General features: G+C 40.7%; 1 protein-coding gene across 1 annotated transcript in view; it reads left to right on the top strand.

Annotated features, from left to right (window-relative positions):
- Positions 1-15,460, top strand: part of LOC126456369 (esterase E4-like) — a 210,112-nt gene that overhangs the window by 96,477 nt on the left and 98,175 nt on the right. The window contains exon 7 of the mRNA XM_050092123.1: positions 12,558-12,734. Coding sequence (XP_049948080.1) covers positions 12,558-12,734 — 177 coding nt within the window. The remainder of the gene's footprint in view (positions 1-12,557; positions 12,735-15,460) is intronic.

Here is a 15,460-nt window from a genome sequence, read left to right as displayed (position 1 = left end):
GGCGTCAACTTGACCACAATGACTTCTTACGGTTATTCGCTTTGCACAGATACATTAGTGATATAGTAGATGAGTAAAACTTCTCTTGCTATTTTCTCGGAATTGCTTTACTAGTTGCACATGATGTTGGTTTAATGGCCTGCTAAAGGTGTATACAAACCTGCACACCTCTACACTAGCACCTACTCCCCGCTTCCGGAATCAGACAGGTGTTGAAACGGATGCTCACGCATGTGTCAATGTCGCAGATGCCTAAGGAGAGTGCCGGAAATGAGGCATGTTAAAGCATAAACACACTTTACTGGTTCAGATCGGTTCAAATTTCATCGAATAGTTTTCAATGGTCCCTAGTGATTTCACTCCCTATAACAGAGAAAAAAACTGCTGTCACGCTACGCTCTAAATGGGTGACATGTCCATTGCGGTTGCAGCCCCGCAATGTTCTTACAGAAGATTTGATTCGCAGGGGGCCTGTCGGCAGATCAAATGTCTATAATATCATCCTGCTGCACATTTCACTGCAAATTCTCATTTTCGAGTGCGAAATGTGTGAAACTAAACACCCTAAGGGAGGGGTAGTTTCATTCGCGCTCTTTACGACACCTCCTGAGGCCTTTCGTGTCGATTCTGAGCAGCAGTGAGTCCGAAATATTTTCCTTCGTCACCAATAAAAAGCCCCTGTGATTTCAACGCTGGGCTTCGCGGTTCTGCCCTCCGTAGCAGGGGCGTTAAGAAGAGCGGCTATGATGTTGGTAACAGAGAGGCGTGACACATCCACAGAGACGTCACTAACCCAGCTTAAACCTCACATGTACTTCTGAGCCCTGGCCTCTCTCCCTCTCTCTCTCTCTCTCTTTCTCTCTCTCTCTCTCTCTCTCTCTCTCTCTCTCTCTCGTCTTCGATAAGCGTCTCTTTCTTTAAAATGACGTCATTTTGCTTTCAGCTGTTAGAACTTTATTTTACTATTGTAATTTCGGCACTGAAGCATTTCCAATCATCTACAAACAATACAACGTAATGAGAACAATTTATAGTGGCAGTAACAGTTTCTCTGCGTCGTGATGACTGGGTGTTGTGTGCTGTCCTTAGGTTAGTTAGGTTTAAGTAGTTCTAAGTTCTAGGGGACTGATGACCATAGATGTTGTCCCATGGAGCTCAGAGCCATTTGAACCATTTTTTTGGATTAACAGTAAGTACAACCAATTATGTAGTTTGTTGACTGTTACATACCGTACTTACAAATTTGACATATAGATTTACGTTAGGCAGGGATAACAATGTAATATGCACATCAAAGAACAGCTAGTCAGCGACTTAGTCAATATTTCATTTATGTACTGCCATTGTGAGTGGACTGTATACATCACACATCTAAAACAATCGAGAAAATTTTTGTTTCTGAGGTCTTTTTTGTTCACTGAGTATGTATTGTGGTTGTTCTTTGAAGGCGCTATAAATTTCAGTTCCTTCTAGAGCGTCCATTAATATGCCTTTCTGTGCCCTATGTAGTACCTTTAAGGGCTCCTCGATGCTGTTGGTGTTATGATTGTAGTTTCGTTGATGTGCACTAAATGACCATATACCATTTTTGCTTATATTTGTGTCCCTTCATAATCTGGTTGAGAAACATCTACCTGTTTGCATCGCACAGAGATTTTCACATTCACCACATTTGATTTGATAAACCCCTGATTGTGTAAATGGTTTTTCGTAGGCTGTGTTTCTGATGATCGTCCCTACTTTGTAGTTGGTGTGGAGCCCGATTCGTACATTAGTTTTACAATCATCACACCAACAGCATTGACGAATCTTTATATGTACTGTGTAGGGTAAAGAAAGACAGATTAATGGACCCTCTAGAAGAAATTCAAATTTATAGCGCCTTCGAAGAACAACCACAATACATACTCAGTGAACAAACAGGCATCAGAAATAAATGTTTTCTCTATTGTTTTAGATATTTATTCTAATGTACTGTAAGTGCACACTTTTAGATGTGTCATATGTAGAGGAGTCTGAATTTAGACACTCTTTGACAGTCAATATTAATGTAACAAAATAAAATACAGTTGCTGTTCTTGCACCGGGGAAAGGTTATGTTACGTTTTCAAAATGCCCCCATTAGCAGCCAAACAACGTCGATGGCGCTGCACTGCTGATCGAACTATAGCCGTCAGTGTTGCCAGTGTGGGAGCCGTACAGGACGCGTCGATGGTTTCTCGTAGCTCGTTCAGTGTAGCTGGCTTCTGTTGTTAAACTTCATTTTTCAAGGTTCCCCCACAGGTAGAAGCCAAGAGCTGTAAGGTCTGAAGACAGTGGTGGGTTCACAACAGCTCCTCTTCGACCTGTCCATCGTTCAGGTAAATTTTCGTCCAAGCAGGCTCTGACATCTCTGTGGTAGTGAGGTGGAGCACCGTGTTGTAGGTAAAAATCTTTCATTCCCAAACACCACTCGGATGGCATGTAAAATCGATGTTTGCATCATATGAAGATGCACCTCACCAGTTACGGTACCTTCAAACATGAATGGGCCAATCAAACCGCTCGATGACAGACCCCCCCCCCCATACACACACACACACACACACATTAACAGCAGTTAGATTAACATATTTGTCCAAGTGAACGTGAGGATTTTCAGGAGCCCTGTGCACGCAGTTGTGGCGGTTTACAGTGTCGTTTAGTTTGAATTTCGCCTCGTCAGACCAGATAACCATCCCTGCAAACCATTCATGCTCGTGAAGAATACCTTCAAATCACTCGCAGTGCTTCACATCTTTCTATCCGTGTCGTCTTCTTTCATAGTATGCAGCCATCTTGGAACGTACACTTTCCACCTTGCAGCCTTCAGAATTCGTCTTACGCTTGATCGGCTTATCCCGCTTTCACGTGCACCCTGCTTCACCGATTTTTAAGGTGACCCAGTAACATGTTGCAACACAGCAGCGCTGTAAGATGGACTTCTTGATGTTTTTGGTCGGCCAAACCTTTCCTTATGCACATGCTGAACAGTACAGTCGGCTTCAAATTTATCCCGAATACGATAAATTGTTACACGTGTTGGTAGCTGAATCCCATACAAATTGCGCCATTGTCGTTGTACCTCCATCACGTTTCCACACTTCTAGTACCACTTCAATACGCCCTTGCGCTGCTCAGACGACAATCTTGCTTCATTCATTGCTACACAGTCATCCGTCGAGAAACGCGAGCCAAGATCTGTTGAGACGCTACCGCGTAAAATTGCAACGATATGTAAGTTTGTTGCTAAGATATTATCAAAGACTGTCTACATTTTCGGACCCCTCTGTATACAAACCATTCAAACTCGCAGCACATAAAATGGGATACTGACTAGTATCGCTGACTATTCGTTCTTTGATGTGCATATTACGTTGTTATCTCTACCTAATGTAGACCTATACGTCAAAAACTTGTAAGTACCGTATGGAAAAAATGGAAATGAAGTCCCATGCTTCTTTACAGAGCGTAGGGGAACGATGCGGGAGACCCGCACCGCCTTACTAGGCAAGGTCCTAGTGGAGGTGGTTTGCCATTGCCTTCCTCCGACAAGTACCGTATATGAATATCAAAAAAGTTACAAAATTGATTGTAGCTACTGTTAATCCCATTATTAAGTTGTATTATGCTTGTAGATGCTTGGAAGTGCCTTAATGCCAAAAGTCAATCGTTAAATAAAGTTCCAACAGCTGAAAGTAAGATGAATGAAGTCATTTAAAAATTCATGAAAGCTGTGAACCCATATTACAAGAAACTAATTTACTCTGTCATTTTCTTGTCATGTTCATTTCGCGCGACAAATGAGGGAGAAAGCAAGATGTTGCCCGACCTTTCCTGGAACGTATGCTCGTAGAGTTTCAACAGCAAAACTCTGTTTCGCGCACATCATCTCTTTTGCAGACTGGAGCTTTTTGAGTATTTCCGCGACGCTCAAGCATCGACTAAACGACACCATAACGAAACGTGCCGCTCTTCGCTGGAACTCTGTCCCTCCTATTAAATAAAACTGGTAAGGGTCCCAGAATGATGAGCAATTCTCAAGAATCGCTGGTAGAAGTGTTTTATACCTTACTCCTTTCGTGAATAAATTAATATTTGCTCAATATTCTACCAATGATCCTCAGCCCTGTATCTGTTTTTCCTACAGTTATTTTTATGTGGTTGTGAACGGTTACTCCTAGATGTTACTGTTTCAAATTGTATATTGCCAGTAGTGTAATCAAAGAGTAACGGGTCTGTTCGCCCAGTCCTGCCAGTACGTTACGTTTATTAACTTTCAGGGTCAATTCCTAGTCCCTGCATTATAGGTTGGCCATTCATGAAGGAGCGGTCCCAAAAGAACGGTTCACTAAATTTAACGGAATTACCAGGCAACGACTTCTAAGTAATTGTTAGCCTCGGGTCGGTCTCATTCCCGTCCCGGTCTCGTTATTTTTTGGGCGGTCAGTCGTTTCTCGTTCGAGTACCACCATTCGTCATTCGATATGGAATTGTGGTCCCTTTCGTTCATTGCGTTCTCAAAACCTTAGATTTCCACCTGATTTAGTGTTCACACCAGGTAATTAAAGAATTATCATAATCTTACATTTAAATCAAATACATACCTCTTGAGTCACTGGAACTTGATTTTAGATACGATAATCCGGGATTTTAAAAACCGAAAGACCGTAATTTCCACTTTAGCTGTTCTCGGGAAGTATGAACATAAATTGTCGCCAGTGGAGTGAGACATAATTGAATATTTAATAACATTATTTCAAATCTTTCACGAAATCACAAAAGCAAACTCTTTCGTTGCCAGAAAACCTCTGACATTTACGTCTACGTTTCAAAACCGGGAAGGGTTGCCGCCGCCAGCAATAGGAATGCCTAAGTGAATTGTAAAAGCTACTGAAGAGTGATTTGCTATTATGTTGGTTATTATTGGCCGAAAGACATTCAGTCCGGAACCACGCGGCTGCTATGCTCGCAGTTTCGAATCCTGCCTCGGGCATGGATGCGTGTGATGTCCTTAGGTTAGTTAGGTTTACGTAGTCCTAAGTCTAGGGGACTGATGACTTCATATGTTAAGTCCCATAGCACTTAGAGCCATTTGAACCATTCGAGCCGAAAGACAATACCAGATTCACATAAAAAAAAACCTGTTTCATAGAACTCAACACGAAATATTTGCAGGCCTATGATTCCATCATAGAAATCTTGACTAAAATTAGGCTATTGTTAGGTCAAGTAAATGGCAATAAACCTGTTTAACTAAACTCCTCTTCAAGTGCACATTGCATCAACATCATCATCATCTTCTTCTTCTTCCTTTCCTACAAGAAATTTTAATTCGTAGGAACGCTTCTACATTGCTTGACAAAAAATGAATCGCCCAGAAGACATTGGCAGCTTCATACACGTGCATGTTACTAGTGGATTTGTAAGTGATTAGAGTTATAATTCTCTCTGACAGGTAGAACGAGCAACATAAAGCATTTTTGTAGTGTGATACAGCACCTGATAGAGTTTGAAACAGACCTCGTTGTGGGTCTCCATGTGGACGGCTGGTCGAATGAGGTAATATCCAGATTTTTAGGACAATCGGACGTGCCAGTGGCCCCATGTTGGACTGATGTGGAACGTGAGGCAGGCATACTCAAGGTTCAGTCGACCACGTCTGATTACCAAAAGGTGGGACCGTCGTTTTGCGCGCGAAGCATATCGCAACCCCTTCAGATCGACACCTGCCGTCCAAGAACAAGTAATCGAGTTCATAACACATTCTGTCTCATCCCACATCATTGCTCAGAGTTTAGCAGCAGCAAGGCTCTGGAATTACCGTCCCGTGCGTAGGCTGCCGCTAACAGCACAGCACGAACGACTGCGTTTGGAGTCGCGCCGAGAGCGATACGCATGGACTGCTGATGAACCGCGTCCCGTTGTGTCCACCGATGAAATGCAGTGCTGCACCACCTCGGATGACCATTGTCGGCAAGTATGGCGGCGAGGTGGGGGAAAGTCCAATTTTTCCGATGTTTTGGAGAGACACACCTGGCGTCAGGGTGTGGGGAGCCATTGGGTGTGACGTCAGGTCACGGCTAGCGGTGCTTGAGAGAACTCTGACAGCACAAAAGTACGTCACGGACGTTCTGCGTCCTTAGGTCTTACCTCTCGTGCGAGAGATCCTGGTGCCATATTTCAACAGGATAATGCTCGCGCACACTTTGTATGCGTCTCAATGAACTGTCTTCTTGATGTTGATGTAATCCAGTGGTTAGCAAGATTTGCAGATCTGTTCCCAGTACAGCATGCGTGGGGCCAGCTTGGAAGTCAACTCCGTTTTAGTGCCAGTCAGAACAGTTGTGGGCCATTCACCTTAAGAGAAGATAAAACGGCTGTATGACACGCTTTCCAACCGAATCAGTGCATGCATTCAGACTAGATGAGGTGCAACGTCACTCTGATAAGAAGGCTCATATTACCAGGTTCTCTGTAAACTGGACAAGAATGTTATAACTGGAATAACAACAGATAGTCTCTAAACCAGTAAAGCTTCATTTTGTTTCCTCTTTTCCTTCTGCGTGCTTCACTTTCTTTTTGAGGCAGTGTACAAACAAGTGCCTAAAACAACAGAAACTTATGATTCGAAGGCTAACTACATCCACACATAAACTCTCCAAGCCCTCACAAAGTGCATGGCTGAGCGTATCTTTAATAGCTATTGGTTATTTCCTTTCCTGTTCCATTCGCAAACAGAGCGAGGGAAAGACGACTGGCAGCAGCAGAATCATTCTGCATATGCTGGTTCTCTAAATTTTCTCAATAGGGTTTCTCTAAAAGAACGTTGTCTTCTGTCCAGGGTGTTCCATTTGAGTTCCCCTAACATCTCAGTAATTCTCGTGTATTGATCACACATACCGGAAACTAATACAGCAACCCTCCTCTGAATTACTTCGTTTTCTTCCCTTGCTCTGACCTGGTGGAGATTGCAAACACTCGAGCAATATTTAAGAATAGGTCGCACTGGCGTTCTGTCGCCGTTTTCTATATAGACGAGCTAAACTTTCCTTGGTTTCTCCCAACTAACCGAAGTTAAACATTTGCCTTCCCTGCTAGCAATCTCATGCGCTTGTTCCATTTCACATCGCTTTGCAACGTTACGCCTAGATATTCAGTCGACGCGACTGTGCCAAGCAGCAGACCGCTAACACCGTATTGGAACATTACAGGGTTCTTTCTCCTACTCATCCGCATTAACTTACATTTCTCTACATTCAGAGAAAACTGTCATTCAACACACCAAACAGAAATTCTGACAAAGTTATCCTGAATCCTCCTTCAACCACTCAATGACGACACCTCACAATACACCACAGTGTCATCAGTAAACAGCCGCAGATTGCAGCCCACCCTATCAGTCTGTACGTTTCTGTGTACGGAGAACAAGAGCGGCCCTACCACATTTCCCTGAGGCATCATGACGACACTCTTGTCTCTGATAAGCACTACCTCTCGAGGACAACGTTCTGTTACTTAAAAGTCCTCGAGCCGCTCACATATCACAGGACCTGGTCCGAGTGACCGAACCTTCGTTAGCAGTCTACAGTCAAACTGACAAGCACAATTCTTACATGTTGCTTCCCGAGGATGGATGTGAATCCTCTGTCGTAGCCGATGGAAAGACAGCTTGTTTATCCACATTTATACTCATTGGACCTAAAAGATTATACGTATTTGCTAGTTGTGTGCTTTCAAAAAGTATATTTTCAAATACAGGACAAACTTTGTCTGAGGAAAGAAGGTGATTCGGCCACAAAAAATTTCACAAATAATATTCATGGCAATGTGCTACGACTTGTTAAAAAAAATAAAAATAAAATTAAATGAAGTTATCTAAACAATTCGTTATAGCATTATCACTTTTCAACGCCTCAGGCACAGCTGGATAGTCTTTTAGGAGACTGAAGCGCAGTCGAACTACGTGGAGTAATTCCCAATTTCAGTATCTTTCGCTCAAACCATCAAAATACCTGATTCCAGAAGAGTGTGATGTGTATACGATAATTGTCCAAATATTTCAATTTTTAAATATTTTTATTACCTATGTTTGCATGCTTTTGTTACTAAAACGGAGTAGGTGTCATGAGAGAAAAAATTTTCATTAGAAACATTTTACGAATTTTCATTAACTCTTGTATCCATGGTTGGCTGAACTAGCATAAATGCACGAGGGGGGGTCTTTAAGACCCCTCCCTTGAAACAAGTAGTAAATGTTTGAATTAACGAAGTATTATAAACTAGCTGTTACCAACGCCTGAACTCGCATATCAGTAATTTATTTACGATGAGTGTTGGTGGCGAAGTATGCTAGTAATTTTTAAATATCTGGGTATATGGTGGTATAGATATGTACATTTATATCTATATATCTTTGTGGTGTTGGTATATGAGTACTTAATGAATAAATTCTCTCATTATTCCACATCGTCTCTTTTTCCATCCCTTGGATATTATTACACATGCAGTCTATTTCGTTGGTGATGACTTTGTATCTGGTGGAAGCAAAGAGCCAAGTCTGTGGAAAACTTGACCTTGTATCGTATTAGTTGTCGAAAAACCTGGCGTTTTGACTTCTGCCTCCCAACCAAATGAAGTGATCTGAAAGCATGCATTATATTTTCAATTATTTTTTTTAAAAAAAGCGCATCAATTCATTACATTCGTACAGAAGCAGAGTTTATAGGGGTTCTTCCGGGCCACCTAGTAATGGAAGTGTGGCCTTGCCACCAGAGCAACACTTAGCATCCATTTCTTCCTTCAATTTCAGCGCATGGCAATGCCTATATTTTTCATCCATTCTCCCTAAGATGAGCAATCGATGATTAACATAGTCAATTAATGGATCACAATGAAATGCAGCCTTACTGAAAGCCTCCAACGTCCTACATGGAATGGCACGACGTCTCTATGTTTGTCGTATAGCCTTTAAATGTTGCCTTCGTTGTGAGTCAAGCGTCTATAAGACATGCGTGACAATCAGCATAAAAAATGCGACGGGCTTGTCACTCTTCTGCTGTCTCAGTATCTCTTTCGGCCGCGTGACCTTCTGCATCTTTACGTCCGGCGGAATGAGATTGCTCCGACATTTGCTGCGTTCGAGTAACTATCGCAGCTCGAGTTCTCCTCAATCTATGTTTCGAAGCATATCGTAGTAGTTTTAAATATATGTTCTCGGGGTTGCCGTCGGATTTTATTGTTGTATTTCCACAAAAACTCCCCAACTATCTCACGGAGTGCAGCAAATCTGTATCATTAACGTCACGCACAGTAACATTTGTTACGCGCTGTCACGGAATGATCTATAAACACAAAGAGTCTTCGACAATGGTACCAGCGCCATCTTGATCCGGCTCACGTATATCATTATTGTCTTTTTGAGTGTTATTAACAAGACAACAAAACATTCGGACGTAGCCGATGGCCTTCCTCAGGGTTCAAGCTACCTCCGTACCAAATTTGATAGGAAATGGTTCAGCGGTAGAGTCATGAAAACATAACAAAGTTACTTTCACATCTGTAATATTGGTATTAGCACGGAAGTATGAATTACATACGCTGAGAATAGTGTAAGCATTGTACTGATTACGTTGAATCATGTTACGTGGATCATTCGAACCAATAACAACATTTTCACAAATATGATAAAGTTCAAAACTCAAAGAGTAAACACCTTTTTCAAACAGTAATTGTCGTTGCTTATTTGGCGTTATATTCTTCAAATCAATAAATATGTTATACTACACATTTTCTGAAATAGTCTATGCTCTTACTCAGCTATCAAGCTATTTCCATACCAAATTTCATCAAAATTGCTTCAGCGGTTTAGTCGTGAAAGTGTAACAGAGTTACTTTCGATTCTGTAATATTAGTATGGATTTTAAAGGGGTTGGTGACATAGAATGAATAAGACAGTATTTATTATTATGACTTTTATTTTAGAGTAATATGAAATACAATATTATAAATTGTGTTACAATTTTCCGGACTTGAGTAACTAACTTGTCAGTTTTACTGATCCACACCATAATATACTCATTAAAAGAAATACTCTTCACAAATAATTTCACTACGTTCCTCGCCTTTTTTTTTTGCATTTGCAGAATGTTTGACCGCTTTTCTATGTTATAGATTTGGGCACATGAATTATCCTCCTTTTGGGGATCTTCCAGTTGCCGCAGTCTTCGTCTGTTGCCTACTAATGCCACAAGGTGTCGTGGCTTATAGAACTTTATTTAGGGACGTGGCCTGTTGCTTCTTCTCTACATATGAGAAAGGTTCTGTTTTCATCAGATATGCCTTCCATGCTATTGGAATGTGAAAATAAACGCTAGGTATTTATTGCTAATATCTCAAATACGTTTGTCTATAACACAAAATACAATCTTTTTGATGGTCTCTTCCAAGCGTATGTGCTTGCCTTCTGGCCAAGACAATCAATTTCTGAAGTACATTCATTGCTGAATAATGTTGTTTTTACGTCTTTCATCTAGGGTGGCTCGTCTCACATTTGTTCTTGTTGGCCACACAACGTACAAATGTCAAATTGTCTTTCAGACGAAAATGATGTTTATAAAAGTTCCCAGGTTATGGAAGCCTTATTTCGAGTGTATTTTCTTTTTGGTTAGTTGTATTACCTCTACTGGATAAGGTGGAATTTCATGATACTGTGTATTCGTATTCTGTTCATTGGTAGCAGTGATTCACTCTGTTGAGTTCCATCATGACCGATAAGGAAATTAATTTTGTAGTCTCTGCCATCTAATTCTTCTCTGCTTGAATCACACAGGACGCTAGAAGATGTTGGTTCATTATTCTGATGACCATCACTATCTAAATTTCTACTGTCTTCTTGATCAAAGGAAGTTTCATCTTCAAGCCATTCAATAACGATTGATTTAAAGTTTTGATCACATGTGCTGACTTCAGACGTTCTTCTGTCTTTATAGGCAGTTTGGTATACAGCTGTGTTCTATGTAAGGTACAACAGTATCTTAGATAGTTATTCTGTTTATGATACAAAACTTATGTTCATGTACAAGTGTTTTGACATTGAGAAATACACATACCTTCAGCTGAGTACTAGGCTATAGCTCTTACAGTGCTTCTGAGACGTAGCTTTCACAGTGCTTTTGAGAATAATCATGCCAAACTGATAACTATTACCAACAATCTAGCTACTTTAACACGCAATTCTAGTAGAACAGAAATAAAGTATCGTGAAAATAACTGCTCGCGGCGGTGTCTAAAAGACCCCTGTTATGCATTATGCGAGTAAGACCACAATATTTATAAAATTAAATAACTATTTTGACTTGCAATAAACAACGTTCCTTCTGAAGAAAGTAGATTGTATTTCCAAGGATTACACAGGACATGGCCGGCAGGAGTAGCCGTGCGGTTCTAGGCGCTACAATCGGTAACCACACGACCGCTACGGTCGCAGGTTCGAATCCTGCCTCGGGCATGGATGTGTGATGTTCTTAGGTTAGTTAGGTTTAATTAGTTCTAAGTTCTAGGGGACTGATGACCTCAGAAGTTAAGTCCCATAATGCTCAGAGCCATTTGAACCATTTTTGAACACAGGACATGAAGTATAATAAATAAATTTTAAGACAATTTCTTGAGAGAACGGAGGCTTGCCAGGTCAAAAATGTCCCCGTTATACATCCAATAGCTAAAAAAAAAAAAAAAAAAAAAAAAAAAAAAAAAATCTGCTGTAATATCCTCGTTATGCATCCATAGTTAAGGGGGGTAGGACGTCAAACGGGCCGACTTGGTGCAGGAGAGGCACCACAGGACATTTTGATTTCCACTGTCTATACTTTTACAAAAAAATTCATAAAACTTTGTCAGCATCACCAGGAGGGATTCAGAATTCACACTCATAGCAGTGGAAGTTCGAAAACATAACGAAGTAATTTTTTTTAGATGTCAAATTTCATCACTTGTAAGTATGGTATGTATGCTGCGCAAAATTCAACGAAGAATCTCTCTAACATATGAAGAAAAGTGTACCTATAGCAACAAATGCTGCCATTAGTAAGTGAAAAAAAATGATGAAATTTGACATGAAATCTACTGTAATTATTATCGAATATTCTCAAACGTGGCTTTCATGGGGTATGGCTGTACCCAGCAAGTACTAACATATGTATAAGTTACGTATCTCTTTGAAGCGTACTGTAACATGTAATAAGAACTGACTAGCAGCAAATGTAACTAGGACCATTTGTCGTGAAATCTCAAATCTGTTCCGCCGTTCGTGGCGAAACCGCGCGGAGTATGCATCCCGTTTCTGTGGCAGTGCGCTGTGGGTATCAGCGTCTTCTACGATGACATTACAGCCCCGCCCTCAGGAACCAGCGTATAAATTAACAAGCGACGACAGCAAATCACAGCGACGCCTGAGGATGGCGAGTTACGCCTGTGAACCTTTTATGCAAAGTGAAGGTTTTTTGTGCCTTGTTTCACGTGATTCTCGTATTGGTCAACAGGTTTCCTGGGCACTCACGACTCTGGGAATTACGGCCTGAAGGACCAGGTGGCGGCTCTGCGCTGGGTGCGGGACAACATAGCGGCCTTCGGCGGAGACCCCGCCAGGGTCACGTTGTTCGGTGTCGGCGCAGGAGCGGCCTCGGTCGGCTTCCACATGCTGTCTCCGCTTTCCGAAGGTAAAACGATCCACATTAAGCATCTGACATGAAAAATTGTCCTACGACTCCTCATTCAGGCCTCTGCTCTGCAAGATCTCGGCTACAGAGGCGTGTCCTCCTGTTGCTTATAATATATAATACTCTTCAGAGGGGAAACACCGTTGAGTGATACTTTTTAAAATTATGTGAAGCTTTCTTAATCATTGTAGATCGATAGCCTAACTATTCCGCAACAAAACCTATTGTTTATTTTCAGTTATTATTTATTCCAAAGTACCATTTGACATCATCAAACACTTATAGACCTTTAAACATTCCAAGAAATAGTAATTAAACGTAACATTTTGTAACACAAGAAGAGGGTACACAGGGGCACAATCAATATTTTAGTTGTAAACTGTCGTAGCAGTTTTGGAAAAGAGCCAGAGCTCCAAGCGCTAATAGAAAGCACTGAAAGTTGGCTAAAGCCGGAAATAAGTTCATCCGAAATTTTTACCGCGGTTCTTACCGTGTTCGGAAAAGGTGCATTACATACAGTTGATGATGGAGTGTGTATGTCTGTCAGAAGTAGTTTACCGTGTAGTGAAATTGAAGCACATATTTCCTGTGAGTTAGCACGGGTACAGGTTTTATTTGACAACCGGAATAAATTAATAACGCATTACTTTTCCCGACCCTTCGACTCAGATCATACAGTTGCTGAACAGTTTAAATACAACATGAGTCATTTCAAATACGTATTCCAATCATGCAATTACGGTTGGTGGTGACTTAAATCTATGCTCGATATGTTGGCGGAAATATGTGTTTAGAGGCGGCAGTAGGCATCAAAAGTCGTTCAATACCGTACTGAATGCCTTCTCAGAAAATTATTTTGAACAACCAGATCAGTGCCTACTCGGAGTGTAAATGGTTGCGAAAACATAGTTGACCTCTTAGCAACAAATAATTAACGAAATAGGGAGCATCATGACAGATACAGGAATTAGTGATCACAAGGGTTTTGTAGCTAGACTGAACACTGCAACACCCAAACCTATCAAAAATAAAAGCAAAAAACATCCATTTAAAAAAGCAGATAAAAAGTTCACTTAATACCTTCCTAAGAGACAGCTTCCACTCCTTCCAATCTGACTATGTAAACGTAGACCAAATATAATTTAAATTCAACGAAATAGTGTCGATAGCAATTGAGAGATTTATACCAGATAAATGAATAAGAGATTGTAGTGATCCCCCATGCTACACAAAAGAGGTCACAACACTATTTCAGACGCAACGAAAAAAAGCATTCCAAATTTAAAAGAACACAAAATTACCTACATTGATGAAGTTTTAAAGAAGCTCCAAATTTAACGCTAACTTCAATGCGAGATGCATTTAATAGTTTCTACGACGAAACACTGTCTCGAACCATGGCAGAAAACCCAAAGGTCCTATGTAAAGTACACTAGTGGCAAGACGGAATCAATACCTTCACTGCGTGATAACGATGGTGATGTTACTAATGACAGCCATACTAAAGCAGAGTTACTAAACACGGTTTTCCGAAATTCCTTCATAAAAGAAGACGAAGGAAATATTCCAAAATGAAGAACTGCCAACATGAGTAACTTAGAAATAGGCATCCTTGGTACAGCCAAGCAGCTTAAAACACTTAAGAAAGGCAAGGCTTCCGGTCCAGATTGTACACCACACATGTTCGTTGCAGGGCATGCTGATACAATAGCTCCATCCTTAGCAATCATGTACAACCGCTCGCTCGTAGGAAGATTCGTACCCAGAAACTGGAAAGTTGGACAAGCCACACAAACACCCAAAAAAGGAAATTAGCTGTTTAGCAACTGCATGATCTGAGTTGAGTAATAAGCTAAATTACAAATTCATATTATTAACGTCGATTTGCTGTATGGTTTTGGAACATATACTCTGCTCGAACATTATGAATCATTTCGAAGAAAACGATTTATTGATAACTAGCCAATATGGATTAATAAAATATCGTTCTTCTGAAACACAACTAGTTATTTATTCCCATCAAGTAATGAGTGATATTGACAGGGGACATCAAAATTATTCAATATTTTTAGATTTCCTGAAAGGCCCTCACACCGTTCCTCACAAGCAACTTCTAATAAAATTGAGCGCCTATGGAGTACAGTATCAGTTGTGTGACTAGTTCCCTGATTTCTTGTCAGAAAGGTCACAGTTCGTAATAATTGAGGGAAAGTCGTCGAGTAAAGCAGAAGTAGGATCTGGCGCGCCCCAAAGAAGTGTTACAGCCCTCTGTTGTTCCTGATTTACACAAACGATTTAGGAGATAATCTGAGCAGCCATGTTAGGTTGTTTGCAGATAATGATGTCATTGAACGTTGTGTAATTTCATCAGATAATCCAAGCGATTTGCGATATGATTTATACTAGACCTGTGTACGATGCAAAAAGTGGCAATTGACTCTAAATCATGAAAACTGTGAAGTCATCTTCATGAGCACTAAAAAGAAGATCCTTTAAGTTTCAGTACACGATAAATCACATAAGTCTAAAGACTGTGAACTCAACTAAATACTTATAAATTACAATTACGAATAACTCAAACTGGAATGATCACATAGATAATGTTGTGGGGAAAACAAACCTTACACTTCGATTTATTGGCAGAACAGTTAGGAAATGTAACAAGTTTACTAAAGAGACTGTATACACTACCTTGTCAGCCCTCTTCTGGAGTATTCCTGTGGGGT

This window comes from Schistocerca serialis, chromosome 2, assembly GCF_023864345.2.
Source record: "Schistocerca serialis cubense isolate TAMUIC-IGC-003099 chromosome 2, iqSchSeri2.2, whole genome shotgun sequence".
Classification (NCBI taxonomy): domain Eukaryota; kingdom Metazoa; phylum Arthropoda; class Insecta; order Orthoptera; family Acrididae; genus Schistocerca; species Schistocerca serialis.
Note: the sequence above shows the minus strand (reverse complement) of the source record. Positions and strands in the feature narration are given on the sequence as shown.